Raw genomic sequence first — 22,436 nt, 5'->3', positions numbered from 1 at the left:
AAACTTGATGTGCTGCTGAATTAGCCGTTGCTAGTTTATTGCACAAATCAAATGCGTTCCCGTTTCTAGCCAATTTAGGAAGAAGTTCTAAATTCTAAATTGCTTTATTTTGTGTGTCAATCGTTTGATTCAACGCAGATTATAAGCAATCAACAGCTTTTTCATAACGGATTTCACTAAAACTATTTTTAAATATTTGAATAGCCGAAAATAGTGCGACCATGTATATGCACTAAACGGTAGATTCATTAGCGCAGCCACACTGGTAGTAACAAAATAAAACATAACAATTGATAACGAATAATAACAATGGACCTGCAATTGGACAGCGAAAGCTATTGGAACCGATCCTCTCGCGCAGCGTTCAGCTTCGACGACGAGGACGAGGTGGACCTCGCCCCGGATCTGGCTAGCAATGGCATCCTCGCCGACGACACCATTTCGGAGGCCAGCTTCAACAACAGTGTCGCCCTGAATCTGTCGATCAAATCCATTCTGAGCGAGGAGGCATTGAAACTGGTGCTGCAGGAACAGGCGCTGGACGACAGGGTCCTGCCCAAGGGCGTCTCGCCGGAGGAGGAGCTCAAGCTGCTGCGCCGCCAGCTGCAGAGCACCCTGTACAGCCCCAACCTGGAAGCCACTGCACAGAAGTTGCTGCAGGGAAAGACTGCGCCTTTGGAGATGTTCAAGTCGCTGCATGAGAAGCAGCAGCTGCTGGACACCCTGATGGCACAAGGTGGTGGTCATGCCGTCATTACAGTGTTGCTCTTCCTCAAGAGAACTCTGAATACCACGCAGTTTCATGGCATTCTGAGGGAGAGGCCCAAGGCCTTGGATCAGTATCTGAGTTACCTGAAGGAAAGCGGCGACCTAGCAGGCCATATTGAGGTACTGCAGCTATTTGGACGCCACCAGGAGGCGGCTCTTAAGCAGTTTCAGGCAGCGCTCGCTTCCGGAGATGCGAGCACCAGAAAGAAACACCTCCAGCTTTTGGTGGATGCCTATGCCACAGCGGGAGTGGGTGTGATACCTCTCTACGAGCAGGTTTTTCACGCTGCCCTCAAGATGCAGCAGCTAATGGAGAAGGATAGCGCGCTCGGCAAGCTGCTTCGGAATCAGCCCACTCCAGTGGAAGTGCTCTATGCCTGCTGCCAGGTGAACAGCAATTGGAAAGAGCAGGATATGCTGAAACCAGTGTCACCTCAGCGCTTTGCCGCTGACCAGCAAATATCCCCGGCCCAGTACGAGTGGACGGCGCTCAATGAACGAGCGCAGGCACAGGCTTATGCGGATCTGGAGTGCATATTCGAGCGGGTGCCCAGTTGGCATCCGCTGAAGACCAAACAGTTTCACATCAGCTTCGATCTAACGCTGGCCGTTCTCCGGCTGTACGAGCTTCAGGCACCGTCGACCGTCCTCCAGTTATTCCTCTCCAAGATGGGCAACAGTGTGGAGAAACTGGCGCTGGCCCAGCGGGTGAAGTGCATCAAGGCGGTCATAGATGCCATGGCCGGGTTGAAGCAGCAGCAGGAGCTGCAGCAGCTCAAGGACACCCTGCCTGAGCGATCCGAGGAGCAGTTCTACTGCGAGAATGCTTTGAAAAGCCTGCAGAGCAAGCGCTGGACCACGGACAACATCAAGCTCAAGTTGTAGAATCGACTCGCTTTTACTTGTATAAACGTATTTTACTGTTAATCATTTATATGTGTATATAATTATATTACTACTACTCTGGTTTTATTAAATAATTGCAAATCACAAGCTGAATATCGAATAAAAAACAAAAATTTGTATCATTTGTATGTTTCATGTGTATATCCTGCAGCCTCCGTTGATCTGTTCGATGAGCAGTTTTGGATTACTTTCCTTCGGTCTCAGATTTTGTGTAGTTTATTGAGTAAACAAATAAAAGCAGGCGTGGCCAATGGCAAACAAAGCGTTACAAAAATTGGATTCTTTAAACAATTTGTTTGTCTTAAATATTTCGTTTAAATAACAGCGCTGTAAAAAGCATTTGATGTATAAATAACCGCAAACAACAATTATGGTATATATATATATATAGTTACGCGTAAAAATGTAAGGGAAGATGGGTTCTGGGAGATGGGGAGTCCGGGAATCTGGGAGTCTGGGGGTTGTGTGCTGGGAGCTGTCCCCGGTTCTAGGTCAGAACTCATAACGAAACATATTAAACAAGACAGACGGGCCCTCAACTGATGCGTGTCGAACGAAATTTGAGGGGATCCAGGATCTGAACCGGAAACGAAGCTCCAGGGCCCAGCCACTGCTAATTGGCAGCCTCGCAGTCCGAGTAGCTGAGCAGGCGCTGGCACAGGATCGTCTTGAACTTGACCGTAAAGCTATCGAATATGACATCGGTGTCCTGCAGCTGCTCGAGCTCCTGGCCGGCGGACGTGGCCGCTTGATTGCTGTCCGCGGCCGCGATGAGCTGCTTGAACTTCTGGTTGAGATTCTGCTCCAGCGTCGAGTTGTTGTTGTTGAAGTAGAACACGTAGGCCAGCTCCAGCAGATAGTAATCCAGATCGCCCATAAAGAACCGCTCGCACTCCAGCATATCGAACTTTCGTTCCAGGAAGTGCAGACACAGGTGGTAGATGAGGTGCTTTAGGTCGGTTCTCCTCAGCGGCACATAGCCCGTGTCCTTGCTGAAGTACTCAAACAACTTGAGGGTGCGCTGGGCGGAACCACAGCTTTGCAGGCACAGCCGGAAGGCCTCCACGAAGCGAAAGTTGAGCATGCAGATACGTATGCGGTACTCGTTGCGATTTGGACGGGCGCACTCGCCAATCTTGTCGGGATTATACAATCCGTGAAAGGCGTACAGACAGTAGTGAATGTAGTGGCGCAGCTGCTGCAGCGACGACTCCCCCATTTCCTCGGTGCTCTGCGTGTAGGTGCTGCCGTCGTCATCGTCGCGGCCCAGCAACTGCTCTGCATTCGCGGGCATTCCAGATCCAACTGCCTGTTCTGGCAGCGGCACGTAGCTCTGCTCCTCGGGTGTGTAGTCCATGTCCAACGAACTGTGGGCGTCGCCCAGCACAGGAGCATTGTAAGAGAAGCTGGCATCGTTCTGACTCAGGTTTTCGAGGCTACTCAGCATGTCGTCCGAGTCCTGACCGGTGGCCGCGTGCTCCGTGCTGCTCTTGTAGTTCGGAGTGCCCACCGAGCAGTGCTGATCGAAGCTAATGTTTGCCGGCTGCAAGAAATGCGGCTGATATGGTGGCATAACCTTAAGGTATCTGACCGGATCCTGGTCTAGTCGAATGCGCGGTCTCGGCAGATTGATCTCCACCGGTACTTCCACGCACTGGCTCTCGAATCGCACCAGTCGCTTGGTCGCGGGAAGGCACACCACCCTCTGACGCATCCTCTCTATACTAGGCCCCAAGTCCCGACCGCACTGACCGTTCGAGTTGCCGCCGAAGGCACGCACAATGTGATCGGTGGTCATGACCAGCGTGAAATCCGAGCCACAGTCTACGTACATCGGACGCTCAATGCTGTCGATGGGCGAGGGCTTAAGCACCGCCCTTCGATCTTTGTCCTCGGTGCCGAGTTGGTGTTCCAGGTTCTTGCCCCACGTGTATAGCGTGCAGCTGGACGAGATCAGGCAGAAGTGGAACAAACCACTGGAGATCTATAAAAAGGAGATTACAAATTAAAAAGCAAGCCATGGCTGCACTCTGTCTTAAATTACCTGCAGGATTCGTCCTGCCACCTCGCTGGTGTCCACTAGATGGGGCGTCAGGTGCTCCGTGGGATCCGGTTCTGGGACAAGAACTGGCGGAGAAGCCACGGGCACTGGTGGTGGCGCCGCTTTTGCAGACGCCGGTGCAATTGTTTCCGTAGCGTCTGATGGCGCAGCATCGTTCTGCACGTCCTGGCAATCTTTGGTGTCGCTGGCGCTGGACTTCGGAGTGGATCCGGCCACCACCGCCGCATAGGATGTGGTGGGCTCCACCAGAGTGCTGGTGCTCGGATGGGGTGCCGGCAGCAGGGTAGCCTCCAGTTGCTTGCTCAACAGCTCCCGCTGCTGATTCTCCTCCATTTTCTGCTTGGCATTGGCACGCCGCTTGATCTGATTGGCCAGGCGCAAGGCCTGCGGCGAGCTTCCCCAAGTGAACAGACGATCCTGTTCGTCTACAGCTAACTGTGGGGAATGTAAGAATGTAGCTGGGATCCGACTTCTATTTGCTGAACTTACATTGGTAAAAAATTTGGTGTGTATCAGTCTTAGGCTGCAGCCGCCCACTTCCAGGCGCACAGGCAGGTTCGTCTTGGTGTCGCCATGGTCACTATTGCCGGTGCCCAGCTGGCCAAAGTGATTGGAGCCGAACACGAAGAGCTCGTTGCCGCAGTGGTTAGCCTCCATGTGGCTGTTGGGTGCTCCACACAGCACCAAGGTGTGCGCATGCCCTAGCGATATTTGTAAAATTTTCTGCAACATTGAGAAGCATGTATCAATGTAGCAATACTACAAAGTAGTGCATGTGGATTAAATGACGCACCTTAAATTTGAAAAAACTGACTAGTTGTGGAGTAGCTATATTCTCGCAGCTTCCCTGTCCAAGCTGCCCATAGATGCCCCATCTGCAAGTGGACCATTAACAACAAAGTTCACTAGGCAGGGTTTCTTCACTCACCCCCACATATAGAGCTTCCCATCGGCCACAGCCGCATTATGATATTGTCCCGCCTCGAGCATCGTTATGTTCATGCTGTCCAATGCCGTCACCAGCATCGGCTGCAAGGCCATCTGCATGTGGCGCCCTATGCCCAGTTGGCAAAGGTTATTGTTTCCCAGGGAATAGAGCTGCAAATAGCACAGTCAGTTAATGCAGAGGCCATTGGGTATCGTGTTTGAAAAACCTACGCCATTATTAGTCAGAATAAGTGTGTGCTGACGACCGCACTTGATAGCGTGCACCTGCAAATTGAGCTGGGAGAGGAGATCTAGACTTTTTACGGCGTGCGCGGGCTCAGGCGGCTCTGAAAAAAAAAGGTTTTAATAGATACCAACTGAATATTTATAGATCATCGAACGAACCCGTGGACTTCTGAGCACTGTAATAGCTGGGAATGCCGCTGGAACCCCAGAAATAGGCGATACCATCGACAACACAGGCGCAGTAGGCACAACCAGCTGAGATCGGTTTGAAGCGTGATGATTCAATGGCGAACTAAAGGATTTCCATCAGATTAGATATGGGGAATGATTGGAATATGGCTTAAATACTTGCCTGATTGTCTTCATAGTTGATACGGAAATTCGATAAAGCATTTACAATAGAGTCATGCTTCACTCGCTGGGATTCCATATGGATAAGCACTGCCAGATAGGTTTCAATTAGACTCTTGCAGAACTCAAACAACTGCGGATTGTTATCGTTTGACACGGAGCAGTCACTATTATGGGACACAATGGGTCTCAGAGCGGGCGAAAAAGGATTCAGTTGCTTTGACAGGCGCTGAAAGATAGTTGTTTTACGTAAGTAAACTGTGGAAGATATAGAAAAATGGTCCTTACCTCCAACACACACGGTCTTATATGATGCAACTTCTCCTGAATGAAAGCAAAGTAATCCATGGAAATATGCGGCAAGTAAGTTATTGTCTCCAAAAATATATTCTCGCTCAGGTTGTACAGGCAGACGTTCAGCTCGTTGTACCATCCAAACTCCTGTGCCACCACGCTGATCAGGGCATTGAAAGTATCCAGGCATACGCCCCGTATCTTAGCCAGTATAATGGCCGACGAGAAGAGTCCACTCTGACAGAGAACAATGCTCGTCATGTTGGTGTGATATTTGTTATTGGTCACCAGAAAGTTCCTGCAACAAAATAATAGTTACACTGGGTTCGAACAGCAAGCTCTTATGCACCTACCACAGCGGAATATAGTTCTTATCGTTCACTGCCTTCTCGGCCAACGTGATGAGCAACAAGTTGGCCAAATGGAACTGCGAAGAAGGCGACATCTGAAGCGCGCTAATTGACTCGTCCACGCCATAATGATAATCGCTACAGAAGACGCCGCTGATCACATCCTCCTGCTCATGTTTCTCTGGCAAGATCACACGGACATCCTCCGAGTGACGATACGTAATGTCTCCCAAAATACCCTTGAGTAGCGGATGACCCAAGTACCGCGAGCGAAGCAGATATGTGGACTTCAGGGCCATAGCACTCAGCTGCATTAGAGCGTAGGTGTGTCCATACATGGCCAGTTTCAAGGCTGTGCGTATCGGTTTCACCCGCGCTTTGTTGTACGTGAGCAGAGCCTGAGTGATCTTCTTCCGCCTGAGCAGGTAATCTCCGGCAAACTCGATACACTGCTCGAAGGAGAGGTCGAAGGTGTTGCAGAAGTCGCGGCACTGGTTAAACTCGTTCTGCAACGCAGCATCCAGGAACAATTCGAAAGGCTCCTTTCTGCAAAAAGTATTTCCAATTCAGTAAGCGTTTTTCAACGTGCCACGAATTCAAAACTTACTTCAGCTGTATGGTGTAGACATTCTTATTGGTGATCACATAGCATGGATCGTAGTTAATTTTCGGAAACTCGGACTGCATAATCTCCATTTGGCGCAGAGAAAACTCACTGCTAACATCCGCCGTCTCGTAGAATTGGATGTAGTCCATGGGCGTGTGGATATCCTTCAGCTCAAAAGCCTTGGCCTTCTCCTCTTTGGTAAGCGTCTCTGGTTCGGCGGCGGGATTGCGATACTGTGCCATCTGATATAAGTGCAGCACAGTTTCATTCTCGAAGCGGAAGAGACCTAGCTGAGCCAGATTATTGAAGCGCTGCCGAAACCAAAAGAGTGTTTATTAGGGACTCTTACTCGTACAGATCTTTGAAAGCGATTTGAACTCACATCTTCGTCGGAGGTATGCAGGGAGGCCATTGCGCTGCTGATCACGGACACGGCATTGATGGCAGTACTGGGCATGTCGCTTTGATCCAGGCTCGAGGTGGCCGTGGTGGTTGCGCTCGTCGAATCGCTCTTCTGGGCACTCACATCCGCCTGATCCATCTTCTCAATGTCCGCGTCGCGGTTCTCCTTTTCCGTGTTCGCGACCAGCTGGTCGTCCTGCAACGATGCCGCCGTGAAGGTACCCGAATCGCTGCGACAGTGCAGGTCCACGTAGTGTATGCCGTAGAGTATGTTGGAGCTAATGAGTATTTCCTGGGTGTGCTTGGGTATCTTGTAAACGAACAGCGGCTTCAGGCTGATGTCGATGCTGTGCACGGTCAAGCTGTGGCTATTGCTGTGCAGGGCACTCAGCAGAAAGGTGCTGCGCAAGTTCTGTATGTTGTAAAAGGATCCGGAGGTGGTGCCCAGGGGCTCCGGCGTAACCGACGGCGAGTCCATGATTGCAAACGAGCCCATCGTGGAGTCCGGCATAACTGGAACAAAGGGGATGGATTACTTTTGGAACCATTACCTAGGATTGCAAGTCTAGAGCTGTTTCTACTTGGTCTGTCAAGTGTGAGAGTTGTGCAAACTCACCACGCAAGCGACGCTTCAAAAGATGCAACAGTTCTCTTAAAACTGCACACCAATAAAAAATATAAAATACACAATAAAACGGCCATTAAATTAACAAATATAAACACAATGTAGGCGAGATAATATGTTAAAGAAGGGAGTAGAAAAACGAATATCTTGTTACATCAGCTTACGCACATTCATCGAACTTTTGCCGCTGATCGGAGAGTCGCATCTTGATGGCCTGCAGCTTCTTCGATCCCAGACTCTTGAGCGAAGCCAGGCGGGCTCTCGTGGCGGGCAGAATGCCATCCATGCTGCCCGCTGGCAGCTGTTGTTGCTGGAAGCGAACGCCCCCTTGGTCGCCGGATTGCCTGGCCACTGCCTCACTGTACGAAGGCGGCGCCGGTGGTGGAGGCACGTCTGCAGTGGCTGCCTCTGCGGATGCCGGAGCAGTGGACGGGTCTGAGCTGGCTGCTGCTGGACCACTGCATACCACATCATCGCTGGACGGAGGCGCGAACACATCCTCTTCCAGTTGGCTACTGTCCGAGGCCGGATCGGAACTATTGCTTTGTCGGGCGCCTGTCGCCGCACTCTGATGATTCTCCTGCACGGACATCACGATCTGCCAGGCGCCCTCGCGGGTTGTCGGGGAACTGTCTCCGGGATAGACGTACTTGATTGCCTTTTGCTCCAACAGAAGTTTGTACTGCTGCTTAAGGGAGGAAGTTATCTGAAAGGCGGTAAACCATATTCTATCATCTGGAAAATATTAGTAGGTTAGATCCTTACCAGCAGCATAACGCCATCGTAGGCTTTATCTTTGCAGATAACCAGGCGCATCACAGATCCGTTTTCGATGGCAGTGCTCGCAATCATGGGGCAGTTGGGGCTCAGGCCCACAAAGCAGATGGAGCCATCCGAGTAGCCGATAATGGCCCTATTCTGTCCGCTGTTGGTCTTCCACCAGACGACGGACAAGGGAAAGGGGCAGGTCTTGGACGCCATAAAGGAGGCTGCCATCACCTGGCTATTGCCGGTGGCATCGATCGCATGCTGCTGCTGCTGCGGCAGTGGCTGCACTGCTTCCTCAGTTCCGCTGTTTCGCATCAGCATGTGCTCGGGCAGGTCGTGGCCAAGAGGCTCGTCCTCCTCGCCCTCCTGCAACCTGACCTTCTCTAGGTTCTCAGCCAACTGATCAACCGGCTCCGCCGTGGACTCTTCCAGACCGGTGGAGTGATTGGGGCACTTCTTGGAGTTGGGACACTCGTGGGGGCCCACAAAGGGGATGATGTAGGAGGTGACCTGAGTGGTGCTGTAGAGCGAGCAGGCGGCCAGTCCATGGGCCTTATCCACCAACGCCAGGGCGGGCACGATGTGCAGTGTGTTGTCAAAACCTGTTGATGGAGCAGTGGATAAGTGGTGTTTAAGTAAGGGCTCCGTTCGATCGTTAAATCAAAACAAAGGGGAGGCAGCAGAAAATCAATAACCACACACGCACACATGGGGGCAAAGTAATTTTAGCAGCACCACCACAGCAACCACCCACCCAACACAAAAAAGTGGGTGGTGCTCATGCCCTCTCGTACGCTGAAACTTACATAGCACCAGCAGCCAAACGCCCGCCGGATCGAAGCAGACGTCGTGGATGACGCGGTTGCGGAACCAGGATATCATCTTGACCACCTCCTGGCCGGAGGCGGCGCTGATGTAGCGCAGCAGGATCTCGTTTTCCTCAGAAACGAGGCATAGGAACTGGCGCTTTTCGTCCAGCCCCGCTGTCACCGCGGACAGCTTGCAGCTGATGTTGGTGATCAGCGGACGCAGCTCGAACATGCCCAGCTCCTTGAGCTCCGCCTGCCCCGACATCTCGGGGGGATTGGCGGACGTGAGGGAAGCCAATTTTAAATTCACAAAATCAGTTCGATATGAACGAGCCTTTTCCAAACCGAACGAAAACAAACTAGAGATGGTCGCGTGAGACCTGAGGCCGGTCTGGCAACGACCCGATCACGCAACGACTTTCCAACTGGAACGCAATTTCCACAGCTTTTTCGAGGCAACGAATAAATTTCAGAATAGCGCGGCCTTCCTCCGCACCGCACAAGCTCGCAAAAAGAAAGCAAAACGCTTTCAAGAAGTTCGCCCCGGATTGCCGCAACCGTCCGGCAACGCCACTCGTGCTGCGCACAAAACTTCACTCTTCAGGCTGTTAAACTGTCCACCGCGACTTTTCCGCAAAATGAACGGTTCGAATGCAACAGCCACTGTATTTCACACCCGTTTGGGTGAGTTTCACGCGCCGAAAACCTACGGGAAGCACGAGTCAAGGGGAAAATTTGTGCCCGAGGGCCAAAGCTGCAGCACTGAAAACATCTGATTGACAAACTGGAAGTCGTCCTGGCTGGCAACGCCGTACGCTCCCGTCAAATGGTCACACTGCCCCAGTGCATCCCTGCAATCAAAAATAACGGCGGGAATCGACGGCGTCGCTTGTCTGAATATCAACAACGCAAAATTAATTGAAAAAAGCGGTTGCAAGGAGGCAGACGTATATTCTAAGTTAGGCACAACCCAGTTGGCGATGGAATCCCGGCTACCGAAACCGTCGGGCATAAAGCGACCGCAGATGCCGGTTAAAACCGTGCTGCCCACAGATAGGATTCGCGCAGGATTAGGACTAGGATTGGGAGGTGGAGCTGCTGGAGCCGGCGCCTTCAATGTCAATGCCCACCAGACATACTGCGGCAATGTACTGCCGCCCCTCTCAAGGGACCTCAACAATCTGCCCCAGGTGCTGGAGCGTCGCGGAGGAGGAGGTGAGTAAATAAGCATCTTTCCAAAGGATTCCCCTTTAATCCTTGCCAATTTCCGATAGCACGTGCCGCCTCCCCGGAGCCCATGAAGTTTGGCAACCGGGCAAAGTTGAGACGCAGCCGTAGCGCTTGCGACATCAACGAACTGCGTGGAAACAAGCGTACTGCGGCTGCTCCTTCATTGGCCAGCATTCCCAGCAAAGTATCCCGCCTGGGGGGTGCACTCGCTGGATCCAGCCAGCGACTAGTGCGTCCTGCGGCGCCTTCGTCAACAACAGCAACGGCTGTCAAAAGACCACCAGTAACGCGTCCTGCTCCACGGGCTGCAGTGGGAGCAGCCGGCAAGAAACCAGCAGGAATAGGAGCAGCAGCTTCGTCAGGAGGCGCAGCTTCTGCTCCGACCAAGCGCATCGCTCCCTACGACTTCAAGGCCCGCTTTCACGATCTGCTGGAGAAGCACAAGGTGCTTAAGACGAAGTACGAAAAGCAGACAGTGGACATGGGCGAGCTGGAGTCCATGCCCCAGCAACTGGAGGAGACGCAGAACAAGCTCATCGAGACGGAGGGCTCGCTGAAGAACACCCAGAGCGACAACGAGTGTCTTCAGAGGCAGGTGAAGCAGCATACCGCCAAAATTGAAACAATCACATCGACGCTGGGCAGGACCAAAGAGGAGCTCTCCGAGCTGCAAGCAATACATGAGGTGAGTACTTAAGTAAACAGAAACCCGGGTTTAATGTAACAACAATGTGTTTGTTGCAGAAAGTAAAAACGGAGCATGCTGCTCTGAGCACAGAAGTGGTGCATCTGCGCCAGCGTACCGAGGAGCTCCTGCGCTGCAATGAGCAGCAGGCCGCCGAGCTGGAGATCTGCAAAGAGCAGCTCTTCCAGTCGAACATGGAGCGCAAGGAGCTGCACAACACGGTCATGGACCTGCGCGGCAACATCCGGGTCTTCTGTCGAATACGACCGCCGCTGGAGTCCGAGGAGAACCGTATGTGTTGCACCTGGACCTACCACGACGAGTCCACTGTGGAGCTGCAGAGCATTGACGCACAGGCCAAGAGCAAGATGGGCCAGCAGATCTTCTCCTTCGACCAGGTCTTCCACCCGCTCTCCTCGCAGTCGGACATCTTCGAGATGGTCTCGCCACTCATCCAGTCGGCCCTGGATGGCTACAACATCTGCATCTTTGCCTACGGACAGACGGGCAGTGGCAAGACCTACACGATGGACGGAGTACCGGAGAGTGTGGGCGTCATACCGCGCACAGTGGACCTGCTCTTCGACTCCATTCGGGGATATCGCAACTTGGGCTGGGAGTACGAGATCAAGGCCACCTTCCTGGAGATCTACAACGAGGTGCTCTATGATCTGCTGAGCAACGAGCAGAAGGACATGGAGATTCGGATGGCGAAAAACAACAAGAACGACATCTACGTGTCCAACATAACCGAGGAGACGGTTCTGGATCCCAACCACCTGCGCCACCTCATGCACACGGCCAAGATGAACCGTGCCACCGCCTCGACAGCTGGCAATGAGCGCTCCTCCCGTTCCCACGCGGTTACCAAGCTGGAGCTCATCGGACGCCATGCCGAAAAGCAAGAGATCTCCGTGGGGTCCATAAACCTGGTGGATTTGGCCGGCTCTGAGTCGCCCAAGACGAGCACCCGCATGACCGAGACGAAGAACATCAATCGCTCGCTGTCGGAGCTGACCAACGTAATCCTGGCGCTGCTGCAGAAGCAGGACCACATCCCATACAGGAACTCCAAGCTGACGCACCTGTTGATGCCCTCGCTGGGCGGCAACTCGAAAACGCTTATGTTCATCAACGTCTCGCCGTTCCAAGACTGTTTCCAAGAGTCCGTCAAGTCGCTGCGCTTCGCGGCCTCCGTGAACTCCTGCAAAATGACCAAGGCCAAGCGGAATCGCTACCTGAACAACTCGGTGGCCAACAGCAGCACACAGAGCAACAACAGCGGCAGTTTCGATAAATAAAGAATGCATTCTGAGCCCAGTTTTAACAATTTTCAAATTTCTAACCTGTTATTGCTTAATTTATGTGTGTTTACTTTTAGTGCAAATAAACTAATAAAGTGCTGGAATTCAATGCTATCTCACTTGGCTCTCACTGCCGCCCGCACCTCGGCGGGAATTTTTTCGACCAGCGCGGCATGGTCCTGTCCCAGGCTGGCCAGCACTCCCTGGCGATTCACGTGCTCCACATCCGCATTGTAGGCGTAGTGCTCGCCGTTGATGTTGGTGAGACAGCCGCCCTGGGCCTCCAGAACGGCCTCGGGTGCGCAGGTGTCCCACTTCTTGCAGCCCGGCGTGGCGAAGACGTAGGCGTGGGCCTTTCCCTCCAGCAGCTGGAGCACTTTGAACCCAGCGCCGCCGACTTTCAGAACTTCTGTGGATGCGAATGCGTTGAGTGCTTGTTGATGCAGGGCATTGGAATGCGAGCGAGTGGTGGTTATGATGAACTGGCCGGCTGGCGCGGGCACCGCCGTGAATCCTCCCGTGCCCAGACCCTTTAGACCCCAAATGGTGCGACCCATTTCGCCATCGGGCTGTTGGTAGAAGGGCTGATGAATGATGCCGCCCACAGCAGCATCCTTCACGGCTATGCCGATCAGGACGGTCACGTGTTCCACGTGTCCTGCGGATGAAAGCGGAACATTAAGTTTTATATAAGGAGCTCTACAGGTAACTCCAGATCGCACCCTGTGTATATTCCGCTGTGCCGTCCAGGGGATCTACCCATATGACAAAGTCTTCGGGCTTCACATCCTTCCACTCAGCTGGGCAACTTTGCTGTAGGAATCCCTCATCCAACTCGTTTACCAGCCAGTCGTCGCAGACATTCAGATCGGATCCACCTTCCTCGCCGATGATCTTAACGGTGGGGAACTTTTGGGCCAAGGAGGCGATGATGCAGCGCTGGGCAGAGCGATCTGCCTCCGTCTGCGGGTCGTTCTTTCCCTTGTCCACTATGCCCAGGTCGCCCTTCTTGAGCACGTCGCGGATTATGCCGCCCGCCCGCTTGGCTGTGCTGATCGATGACGCCATGACGCGCATTATTACTGGAGCAGTTGCAGCCATATTTATTTTTATTTGTATGGGGCAAGGATGCTGGAGATCTTTTCAAGATTGGAATGGGATGTTTTCGCCGCGGAGAAGTGATTGCGGTGAAAGTAGAACAGCTGATGGCGGCTAGAGAGGAGCGATGAGCGCAAGAATTGGTTACTCCCCCGATAATAGTTGAAGTCGTATTTTGTCAACTGCATAATTTCTGAAATTATGTTTCTTAGTTTTGCTTAAAGTTGTTAGTCCTTTAAGATATATAAATTTAAATATTCCTTTAGCGGGAAAATTTGTACTTTTTATAGCTGCAAATAATCGGCTGCTCTGTCTGGCAACGCTGTAGCCAGACAAGACCTTTGGACCACCCGCGCCCCCGCCGCCCACAAATCAGTTCATTTCCATCTTGAAGAGGTAAGTTCTTGAACTCAGTAAATTTCCGTAAATTTCTTAAATTTTTTAACTAATTTGGCAGAAAATGGCGCGTGTTTTGGTTGGAGTTAAGCGTGTGATCGACTACGCCGTCAAGGTGAGCTTGAAAAGTCGCCTGTTGCGCATCTTGCCTCATCTATTTTTTATCACTTGTTGCGCTCCGTTTTGCGTAATCGTCTTAATTAAGCGGCAATTAAACTAATTCCGGTTATTTTTCCCATGTCCAGGTGCGCGTCAAGCCCGACAAGACCGGCGTGGTCACCCAGGGCGTGAAGCACTCGATGAATCCCTTCGACGAGATCGCCGTGGAGGAGGCGGTGAAGCTGAAGGAGAAGAAGCTGGCCGAGGAGGTGATCGCCGTCTCCGTGGGCCCTGCCCAGTCGCAGGAGGTGATCCGCACCGCCCTGGCCATGGGCGCCGATCGCGGCGTCCACGTAGAGATCCCGGCCGCCGAGTACGAGCTTCTGCAGCCCATCCACGTTTCCAAGATCCTGGCCAAGTTGGCTCTGGACGAAAAAGCCGACCTGGTCATCCTTGGCAAGCAGGCCATCGACGACGACGCCAACCAGACGGCCCAGATGACCGCCGCCGTGCTCGACTGGCCGCAGGGCACCTTCTGCAACAAGATCGAGAAGACGGACGCCGGTCTGACCATCACCCGTGAGATTGACGGCGGCCTGGAGACAATCAAGACCAAGACCCCGGCTGTGCTGAGCGCCGATCTGCGTCTGAACACCCCTCGCTACGCCACGTTGCCGAACATCATGAAGGCCAAGAAGAAGCCTCTCAAGAAGGTCACGGCCAAGGATCTCGGCGTGGACACCTCGCCCCGCATCGAGGTCATCTCCGTGGAGGATCCTCCAGTGCGCCAGGCCGGCGCCACCGTCGCCGACGTGGATGCCCTGGTGGCCAAGCTGAAGGAGGGCGGCCACATCTAGATGTTCTTCAACTAGCAAATTGTGAGCGCAAATTCTACGTTTTTAATTAGTCGAAAGTTATCAGAAACGTGCATTTATCTAGCCGGAGAGTCGGATTTGCTGACAGGCTTTAAATTTCCCTGAATTCAACCCACACCCGTGTGCTTTAAGTGAACTCTAAATTGGAATTTATTCTCGTTGTGTCCAGCTCTAAGAATAAAGTGATTGTAAGCTCTGAAATCGTGCGATCAGGGTCAGCCAATGGCTGGACTCGTCTATTTTTCCGTCTCCGCGTTCTGCCTTTTCGGGAAATCCCGCTGAACTTGGCGCCCAAAAGAGGCGACAGGGTCAACAGCCAATGGTCATTGATTTCTCATTGTTTTCAATCGGATTTATTTATTAGCGGTTAACTTGAAAGGAGAACATTTGCTAATGTGCATTATATAAGAGTACAAATGGCATAGAGATAGTATATGTTGTTCATAAAACGCTCGACTACAGGCTAAAATCGTTTGTTTTCGTTTTGGACGACCATGACACACAGGCTTATACTATAAAGATATCTATGTGTATAAAATTGTAAAAAGAGAGTAAATGGTCTAAGGTAGATATAGATAAGGGTGGGCCGACATTCCTGATCGAGAATCAAAGAGGCGCAAGTTGTTCTAAGATAAGATTTAGTAGAGAATTTTAAATTTTGAGATCGTCTTTGTTCAGTTGGCAAGTCAAAATTATCAAAAAAATAAAATAGCGTAAAATTTTGGCCGGAGTAAAAACCTCTTAGATTTCTAAGCTAATCGATCTACCCACCCCAAAAGGTATAAATACAGACGAGTAAATGCGACATTAATAAATGTCAATCGAAAGATACTTTGTGCCTAAATAAAACAAAACGGGCAGTGGCACCAATCTCGTCGAGCAATTGGGCAGGTTAAAAAAGTGTTGTATAAAAATATGCTGCAAGGCCGGTAGCCCATGGGGTTCTATCTTAATTGCGACTTGGTTTATCACACACCTCGCCATACCCACCGTTTGATCCATACCATTAGCCATCAAACCCGTCCGGCTGGAGCCAACTGCTTGTCGCTGAAACGCAGAATGCGCGTCAGCATGGTGGTGATGCAGGGTATCTGCTTCTGCTGGTGCATCTCCGGAGTGTCCGGGGTGCAGGACTCGAAGTCCACGGCCACCCGCTGGCAGACGAAAGTGAGCAGGGTCAGGATGTCCAGCCGCTTGCCATTGGCCGCCAGTTCGGCGCACAGGCTCTGCATGAACCAGCTGCCGCGGGTGGTGTTGCGCCACGAATAGAATCCGGGCACCGTAGAGTAGGCGATCAGAAAGTCGGCGTGCACTGGAATCTTGTAACTCATCGAGGAGTCGCCATCGGTTTCCGTCTGAGAGCGTTGCATGGTCACTCCGCCATCCAATCTGTCGCCCTGGCAGGCCTGTATGAAGAACAACTTGGGTTTGCCGGCTAGCGAGGGGCAGTGATTTGCCGTGAAGAAGCTCCAGATGTTATCCAACTTGTACTGCGTGTCCTTGGCGTAGATGTAGCCCATCTCGCCGTGCGACAGGATGGCGACCAGGATGCAATCACTGTCGCCGTGATTCTGTGACGCCGCGTACTCGATTGTCCTTAAGATGTCCTTGTAGCGGCAGTCCTTGTACACGGTCACTTCGAAGTCCAGCTGCTTGAGCACCCGAGTCAGATTCTCGCAGTCCACATTGGTTCCCGCGCGGGACTTCAAGGTGGGCACCTCGAAGTGCTCATGGTTGAAGATCAGTGCCATTCCGCGATTCTTGTGCCGCATGTTGTACTCGGCTGCATGGCGGTCGGTGACCATTTTGGCCACATTCTTGCGGTAGCTGGACGAGGGTGAGCTGTACCCGTTTGCCAGCTGCCCAATGGCTCCGCTTCCGTAAGGATGCGACGATCCTGCTACCAGGCCGCTGCTACCCGCACCTCCGGAACCCACGGAGCCCAGGGCATCTGTGTGATCGTTGGGCTGCTCCGGATTGCCCACCCTGATGTCCGCTCTGATGCCCACCTGGTCGGCGGATTCTCTATTTTTCGTGGCGTCCATGGCGAAATTCTCTCCTTGAGCCTGCGAAAACTGATGAGTCACAAGCACTGCGAAACTGGTTTTTCCAAATCCGTGAAAAGCTTGGATGCACGACCTGGGTAAATTACTTTTGATCTGTGGAAAGTCCGTGTTTACGCGCAACAAAGACAGCTAGTTATTAACTAATTACTTTAGTCGATTGCGTTTTTGTCTTGTATTCTGTATGACCGTTGCAGGCAATTGAAAAACATCAAAAAGCGCCTGATCTGGAGATGACACTTCATCCCTCGTGTCACGATTACGGTAAACAAAGAAAGTAAATAAATATGGGAAAAATTAAACCCATTTAAAAAAATATATTAAAATAATTTCAAATCAAAAGCTTGAAGGTTATTGTGTGGGAACTTGTATAATTGCTCGTGAAACATATAATCTACATAAAAAGCAGGCCTGCTTCCATTTATTGTTGTAGAATTCAATTCGCATCCTAAGCTAATACGAAAACATCAGTTTATAAAAAAGGCAGACCGCTGCTGGATTTTCAAAAAATAACGTAAAATACCGCAAAATACCCTTCTGTGCACGGTAACACTCTCAAAAAGGTTTGAGACGCACTGTAGAATTTGTTGAATTGTTTCAATTTGTTTAAAAATTAAGAAAATTACCAATGTTCTGGACACCAGAGCAAGTGGAGAGCATGCTGGAAGTGCTAAAGACCTCCACGGATCGAACAGTCATTTACAAATGCCTGGTGAAACTGCGCACCGATCTGGTGAAGGATAAAAGTGGCATTGTTTTATTTCGCACTGCTGGGGGCGTTCACATCATGGTGGGTTTGGGAGTCACAACACTCATGGTGGTTTTACAGCCACTGCCGCGCACATAGGATCGCGATATTCGAATCGATTTTGAAATGATTATTAATTGCGTCTTTCAGGTGCGCCTGATCACCAAGTTGAATGAAAAGATAATGGAGGTGGTACTGAGCATACTGGGGAACTGCTGCACCGACGAACAGGCCTGCATTGAGGTGGGAATATCAGATTACATTTTCATCTTTATTTTGAACCACAACGGTTTAAATTTGAATATTTTATCAATTTATCAAATTAACTTAAAAACTTCCCGCTTTCAGGCTGTCGAATGCAAAGTGATTCCTCCGCTGGTGACCATTCTGAAGACCATACCCAATCCCCTGATTCAGTGCCGCGCCTGCCGGATGCTTGGAAACATAGCCAAGAGCAAGAAGGCGTCCCAGTGCCTCAATGTGCACTATGCAGCCATTGCACCGGCCATCTGCCACATCATCGAGTCCACCAACGCGGTGCAGACCCGCATCATGGCATTCCGCGTCTGCCGTTTCCTTCTGGCCAGCAGCCAGTTTCTGAAGTACTTCCTCATGGCCAATGGGTTCCAGCAGCTGATGCGCATTTTTCTGGCCGTGATGAAGAACGAAGAGGCGCCCAAGGAGCCAGTTCCGGACATCGAGATGTCCACGCTGATTGGCCTGAAGAGGAACCAGCACCGCGAGAAGTATTTCGAGGAGGTGGCCCGGAATTTGGAGGGTGTTCGCAGTGACATCTTCGACCACCAGATGCTCAAGAACTCCACAAGGAACTGTGACTATGCGCTACCCAAGGAAAATGAAGCGGCTGTTGAGCTGGCCCTCGAGATTTTGAAGTGTCTGGTCCTGATATCCGCGCAGCAGATTGGCCTGAAAGTTTGGGAGGTGAGACTGGTCTCTAAGTTCTCCAAAACGCAGTATATAATAAACATTTCTTGTTAGTCCATTTCCGGGAATACCTCGCTCGCCTCCATTGTGTGCTTCGTAAAGGAGGACGGCGACCAGCGGGCCTCTGCCCTGAAAATCCTCTCGAACTTCTGCAAGGATCCCTTCGCCTTCTACATGCTAAGCACAGCAGATGCCATTGTCGCTGCATGCGAGATGCTCATGGCTGTGAACATGGCAAAGCCACTTAGCGAAAGCGAGAGCCGGCACTGCATCAACATCATTTTGACGCTGTCCACCGATGCCTGCAGCCGCTCGAAAATCCGGAGATGTGGTGCACTGCGCAAGTTGGTGGCCATGATCCGGGACTCAAACTCGCAGAGCGAGCGATCATCGGTTAGATGGAAACCAAATCCCTCTTCACATCTGATATATAATGGCTTTCTTCATACCCAACAGCTATTCCACATACTTTACAACTTCCAATATGATAACTTAAGCATGGAGCTCATGCTGTATGAAGGACTAATGCCCATGTTGGTGCGGGAACTAAACGATTACCTGACCAGCGATGATGAGCATCACAAACGTCGACGAGACGAGAGACTACAAGGTGGCAAAAAAAGAAAACTGACGGATCCCACAACGTCAGAGACCCTGAGCAAGGTATTTAGCAGCATAGCAGCATATGTTTTCAAGCCACTTGCTAATTATACCCACTTTTTGCACACAAGTTCTCAAAAACCCACGAGACCTTAGGATCGGACTTTGAATCGCCGAGCAGTTCACCTAGGTCTTATCGCACAACCAGTCCCTGCAGTTCGCGCAGCATGTCACCTGTGTGCAAAGATCTGCTGACGAATGATGACGACGACAACTATTCACCGACGTGCAGCGATGACGACGAAGATGAGGATGACAGCACAAATAATAGCAATTTGGACACAAGAGAACGTCGCATAGCCGCCAATAGATCGCAGCCTTCCAATGTTCTGGATATACTGAAACTAATCGAGGAGGGCAGCGAACCCATAGATGACCCGCTCTCCGACAAAGAGGATCTCGAGGAACTGAGCTCGGATGTGCCACCGAAACTAGCCCCGTTCCGCAATACCGCATGCAACACCATTGACATAATAGAAAACCTTATCTATCGCATTACGCTGATGGTGAACAAGCGAGTGGAGCTGGGAAAGCCGGAGACGCTGGACACTCTGATTAGAGCCATCAAATTGTTTGGTTCGAACAATAATTTCCCAAATGCCCTGACAAATATACTACTGTAAGTTGTTAAGCTTAACGAAAGATGTGCATGTATTCTAATTGCAAGTCTATCCTTTCAGTGAGAGCCAGTTCTTTGCACAGATAATAAAGCATGGAGTGGTCCATCAACTGTACCAGTTTACCAAGCTGAAGGAGGTAAAGTGATCCCATTCATCTAATGTTCATCATAGTTAACACCGCACGTATATTTCAGATTCGCAAAGACGGCTTCGCCTTCTTGGAGACGTTAACCAATGTGGGAGAATCGAATTATGGCAAGGAGGAGCTAGTGCGTCTCCTGCGCTGCGACGATGTGATATCCCAACAGAGGGCCGCCATTTCGGTGGCCTACATAGTGAAAAGCCATCGATTGCTCTACCAGTTCCTGTACGACGGCAATGCGCTAAATATGCTATTCGACATGATGCTGCGCAAGAAGACCGAGGACCACTACGCAGATGAGGCGGCGGATGCGGTGACATCGATGGCGCGATATACTCTTGGCATCGTTGTGCCAGAAGCCGAACCAGCGGAGAGTACAGCGGGAATCTGCAACCAAAGAGCAAATGATACCGCGCCACTGCACGCCAACTGCGACATGCGATTCCTCGTTGGTCATGGAGCGGATTCCACCTCCATTGGGTTTAACAAGCAGCTGCTCTGCGAGACCAGCGAAGTGTTCAACAAGATGCTCAACAGTGATTTCCGCGAGGGTCACCACGGCGAGATTCAACTGCCTGATTACACTGCCAGTGGACTGCGCTACTTTCTGCATTTAATCGTGTGCCAGGAGCGGCACCTGACCGAGCCGGATTACCCCGCCCTGCTGCAGGCCTACGAGATGGCCCGCGTGTACATCATGCCCGAGATGGAGGTGTTATTGCAGCAAAGACTCATTCAGTTCCTGGACTCACACAACTGCCTGCGCCTGCTCGAGTGGGCGCTGAAGAACTACCATGCCGACCTGACGGAGACGGCCATCAGCTTTTACCTCTGCTCCGCGCTGCCTGCGCAGGAAAAGCTTCAGCTGTTCCGGGCGGCGGAGGACTCCACCTATGCCAGCGAGTGGTTCCAGCTGCTCAACGATGCGGTGTTCGAGCGCTGTCGCGGCTATGTCTTCTAGAAACCACCACCCAGTTGCGTTCTGTGATCACATTTTGGCGTTTTCCATTCCCTGGATTCAGCTCGTTTTATTTGCCACAGCCCTTAGCCAAGTATTCCAACGTGCTACAATGTATATTTAAAATGTATAGACTACGGATTAATCTAAATCTTCTCCTGCTTGTTCGTTGACTCGTAGGTGGGCATCGCGCAGAAGCGCACCGTGAGCCAGTCCACCAGCGGAGTGGGGCAAAGCGAAAAGAGCCAGCGATAGAGGCGGTATCTACGGGGTTCCTCGATGTACAGAGCCAAGGGTTGTGAGCTGGTCAATGCATCCTTAAACTTGGCCAGCAGCGACTCGTTCCTCAGGCGATTGGGCGGCTTGAAGCCGCTCAGAACTTTCAGATAACCATTGAAGGCCTCGAAGTAAGTGTCGTACAGAGCGTGTTGTTCCGGACTGAAGGCCTCGCGCATCTTCTGAGCGTGCTGCTGCTGTCTGGCCGCAATGTTGCTGTCCAGGACGAAGGAGCCTGGTATGAAGTTGACCACCTCCATGCCATACTGCTGCAGTTCCACGCGAAGTGCATCCGTCCAGAAGCGAAGGGCTGCCTTGGAGGCGGCATAAGGACCCAGAGCGGGCAGAGCCTGCAATCCGCAGTGGCTGGTCACGTTGATGATCCTGCCCTGCTGCTGCCGGAGCAGGGGCAGCAGTTCGCGGGTTAACCTCATGGTGCCCAGCAGGTTGCAGTTGATCTGCGCCTCGATCTGCTCCGTTAGCTGCCACTCGAATTCCCCGAAGCACATTACCCCAGCATTGTTTATCAGCGCAGTCAGCCGATAGCTGGGGTCTTTGGCCAGTATGTCCCTTAGTTGCCGATGCACCAGGCGAATGGAATCGGGTTCCAATAGATCCAGTTCCAAGGTGTGCATCCTGCTCAGTCCATCCTTGGCCGAGGCTAGACCCTGCAGCAGCTTAGCTCCTTCCGACTTGATGTTGTGGCAGCAGGAAACCACGGTCATGTGCAGCGATTCGTGGCAGTAAACGGCCATGGAGTGGCTATCGAGATCATTGCGTTAGTTGCCTACACTTGCTCCAGCTACGCTTAGCTTACCCCAATCCCGAATCGCATCCCGTGATGAGCACCACATGCCGGCTATCGACCTTCAGCTGCTGCCTGCCCAATCCCAGCGATCGTCGCAGCGCGCGAAGAAGTTGACTGCCGCTCATATCGCCGCTTCTCGAGTAACTGAAGCAGAGATCCGCTATTCGCGGCTGCACCGAAAGCAACAGATCCCAGAAAAAATGCAAAATAAGGCAAACCCGATAATGAATATATGCAGCGTGTGAAGTATGTACATACTCGTATGAGCCATTATCAGACGAATGGAAGAACACGGCTGCGTTTACCTGCCCTTCAGACTGGTAGATATGGCAGGAACTAGGTGTTTCTATCTGTTTATAACTTAAATGATGTCATTTTCACATTAGAACCACTTTCTCAATGAGTTTTACTTCC

The 22,436-nt window shown here is 51.6% G+C and overlaps 8 protein-coding genes across 8 annotated transcripts; 4 read left to right on the top strand and 4 right to left on the bottom strand.

Annotated features, from left to right (window-relative positions):
• Positions 1–250: 250 nt before the first annotated feature.
• On the top strand, positions 251–1,802 carry LOC6612751 (vacuolar protein sorting-associated protein 16B). Its single transcript, XM_002037218.2, has one exon. It carries the CDS (start codon positions 310–312, stop codon positions 1,651–1,653), a length of 1,344 nt encoding a protein of 447 aa, XP_002037254.1. The 5' UTR covers positions 251–309; the 3' UTR covers positions 1,654–1,802.
• A 60-nt stretch (positions 1,803–1,862) lies between these two features.
• On the bottom strand, positions 1,863–9,580 carry LOC6612750. The gene is made up of 15 exons (XM_032720288.1): positions 9,113–9,580; positions 8,304–8,908; positions 7,707–8,244; positions 6,894–7,426; positions 6,512–6,822; positions 5,908–6,450; positions 5,549–5,852; positions 5,262–5,489; positions 5,069–5,201; positions 4,895–5,010; positions 4,665–4,834; positions 4,530–4,611; positions 4,226–4,459; positions 3,719–4,171; positions 1,863–3,658 (listed from the first exon to the last, which is right to left on the bottom strand). The coding sequence occupies exons 1-15, from the start codon at positions 9,378–9,380 to the stop codon at positions 2,288–2,290; spliced, it is 5,889 nt and encodes a 1,962-aa protein (XP_032576179.1). The 5' UTR covers positions 9,381–9,580; the 3' UTR covers positions 1,863–2,287.
• A 323-nt stretch (positions 9,581–9,903) lies between these two features.
• LOC6612749 (protein claret segregational) lies at positions 9,904–12,448 on the top strand. Its single transcript, XM_002037216.2, has 3 exons — positions 9,904–10,330; positions 10,390–11,030; positions 11,090–12,448. The coding sequence occupies exons 1-3, from the start codon at positions 10,096–10,098 to the stop codon at positions 12,329–12,331; spliced, it is 2,118 nt and encodes a 705-aa protein (XP_002037252.1). The 5' UTR covers positions 9,904–10,095; the 3' UTR covers positions 12,332–12,448.
• Positions 12,348–13,542, bottom strand: LOC6612748 (3'(2'),5'-bisphosphate nucleotidase 1). Its single transcript, XM_002037215.2, has 2 exons — positions 13,057–13,542; positions 12,348–12,992 (listed from the first exon to the last, which is right to left on the bottom strand). The coding sequence occupies exons 1-2, from the start codon at positions 13,433–13,435 to the stop codon at positions 12,451–12,453; spliced, it is 921 nt and encodes a 306-aa protein (XP_002037251.1). The 5' UTR covers positions 13,436–13,542; the 3' UTR covers positions 12,348–12,450.
• A 222-nt stretch (positions 13,543–13,764) lies between these two features.
• On the top strand, positions 13,765–15,003 carry LOC6612747 (electron transfer flavoprotein subunit beta). Its single transcript, XM_002037214.2, has 4 exons — positions 13,765–13,828; positions 13,890–13,943; positions 14,074–14,805; positions 14,867–15,003. The coding sequence occupies exons 2-3, from the start codon at positions 13,893–13,895 to the stop codon at positions 14,782–14,784; spliced, it is 762 nt and encodes a 253-aa protein (XP_002037250.1). The 5' UTR covers positions 13,765–13,828; positions 13,890–13,892; the 3' UTR covers positions 14,785–14,805; positions 14,867–15,003.
• A 129-nt stretch (positions 15,004–15,132) lies between these two features.
• Positions 15,133–17,068, bottom strand: LOC6612746 (caspase). Its single transcript, XM_002037213.2, has one exon. It carries the CDS (start codon positions 16,845–16,847, stop codon positions 15,816–15,818), a length of 1,032 nt encoding a protein of 343 aa, XP_002037249.1. The 5' UTR covers positions 16,848–17,068; the 3' UTR covers positions 15,133–15,815.
• Positions 17,069–17,428: 360 nt separating this feature from the next.
• LOC6612745 lies at positions 17,429–21,089 on the top strand. Its single transcript, XM_002037212.2, has 8 exons — positions 17,429–17,655; positions 17,764–17,856; positions 17,962–18,555; positions 18,613–18,951; positions 19,015–19,221; positions 19,290–19,837; positions 19,899–19,974; positions 20,033–21,089. The coding sequence occupies exons 1-8, from the start codon at positions 17,494–17,496 to the stop codon at positions 20,939–20,941; spliced, it is 2,928 nt and encodes a 975-aa protein (XP_002037248.1). The 5' UTR covers positions 17,429–17,493; the 3' UTR covers positions 20,942–21,089.
• Positions 20,974–22,197, bottom strand: LOC6612744 (D-beta-hydroxybutyrate dehydrogenase, mitochondrial). Its single transcript, XM_002037211.2, has 2 exons — positions 22,032–22,197; positions 20,974–21,976 (listed from the first exon to the last, which is right to left on the bottom strand). Exons 1-2 carry the CDS (start codon positions 22,145–22,147, stop codon positions 21,085–21,087), a joined length of 1,008 nt encoding a protein of 335 aa, XP_002037247.1. The 5' UTR covers positions 22,148–22,197; the 3' UTR covers positions 20,974–21,084.
• Between the last annotated feature and the right edge of the window lie 239 nt (positions 22,198–22,436).

This window comes from Drosophila sechellia, chromosome 3R (genome assembly GCF_004382195.2).
Source record: "Drosophila sechellia strain sech25 chromosome 3R, ASM438219v1, whole genome shotgun sequence".
Classification (NCBI taxonomy): Eukaryota; Metazoa; Arthropoda; class Insecta; order Diptera; family Drosophilidae; genus Drosophila; species Drosophila sechellia.
This window is presented reverse-complemented; position numbering and strand designations above follow the sequence as displayed.

Coding starts and splice junctions, on each gene's coding strand:
- LOC6612746 (XM_002037213.2), bottom strand. CDS start 16,847: ATGGACGCCACGAAAAATAGAGAATCCGCCGACCAGGTGGGCATCAGA.
- LOC6612744 (XM_002037211.2), bottom strand. CDS start 22,147: ATGAGCGGCAGTCAACTTCTTCGCGCGCTGCGACGATCGCTGGGATTG. Junction 21,977..22,031: donor GGATGCGATTCGGGATTGGG/GTAAGCTAAGCG, acceptor TGATCTCGATAG/CCACTCCATGGCCGTTTACT.
- LOC6612748 (XM_002037215.2), bottom strand. CDS start 13,435: ATGGCTGCAACTGCTCCAGTAATAATGCGCGTCATGGCGTCATCGATC. Junction 12,993..13,056: donor CACAGCGGAATATACACAGG/GTGCGATCTGGA, acceptor TTTCATCCGCAG/GACACGTGGAACACGTGACC.
- LOC6612750 (XM_032720288.1), bottom strand. CDS start 9,380: ATGTCGGGGCAGGCGGAGCTCAAGGAGCTGGGCATGTTCGAGCTGCGT. Junction 5,490..5,548: donor TAAGACCGTGTGTGTTGGAG/GTAAGGACCATT, acceptor ACTATCTTTCAG/CGCCTGTCAAAGCAACTGAA. Junction 3,659..3,718: donor TGGCAGGACGAATCCTGCAG/GTAATTTAAGAC, acceptor TCCTTTTTATAG/ATCTCCAGTGGTTTGTTCCA.
- LOC6612749 (XM_002037216.2), top strand. CDS start 10,096: ATGGAATCCCGGCTACCGAAACCGTCGGGCATAAAGCGACCGCAGATG. Junction 10,331..10,389: donor GGAGCGTCGCGGAGGAGGAG/GTGAGTAAATAA, acceptor AATTTCCGATAG/CACGTGCCGCCTCCCCGGAG. Junction 11,031..11,089: donor AGCTGCAAGCAATACATGAG/GTGAGTACTTAA, acceptor TGTTTGTTGCAG/AAAGTAAAAACGGAGCATGC.
- LOC6612747 (XM_002037214.2), top strand. CDS start 13,893: ATGGCGCGTGTTTTGGTTGGAGTTAAGCGTGTGATCGACTACGCCGTC. Junction 13,944..14,073: donor TGATCGACTACGCCGTCAAG/GTGAGCTTGAAA, acceptor TCCCATGTCCAG/GTGCGCGTCAAGCCCGACAA.
- LOC6612745 (XM_002037212.2), top strand. CDS start 17,494: ATGTTCTGGACACCAGAGCAAGTGGAGAGCATGCTGGAAGTGCTAAAG. Junction 17,857..17,961: donor ACGAACAGGCCTGCATTGAG/GTGGGAATATCA, acceptor TCCCGCTTTCAG/GCTGTCGAATGCAAAGTGAT. Junction 19,975..20,032: donor AGTTTACCAAGCTGAAGGAG/GTAAAGTGATCC, acceptor CGTATATTTCAG/ATTCGCAAAGACGGCTTCGC.
- LOC6612751 (XM_002037218.2), top strand. CDS start 310: ATGGACCTGCAATTGGACAGCGAAAGCTATTGGAACCGATCCTCTCGC.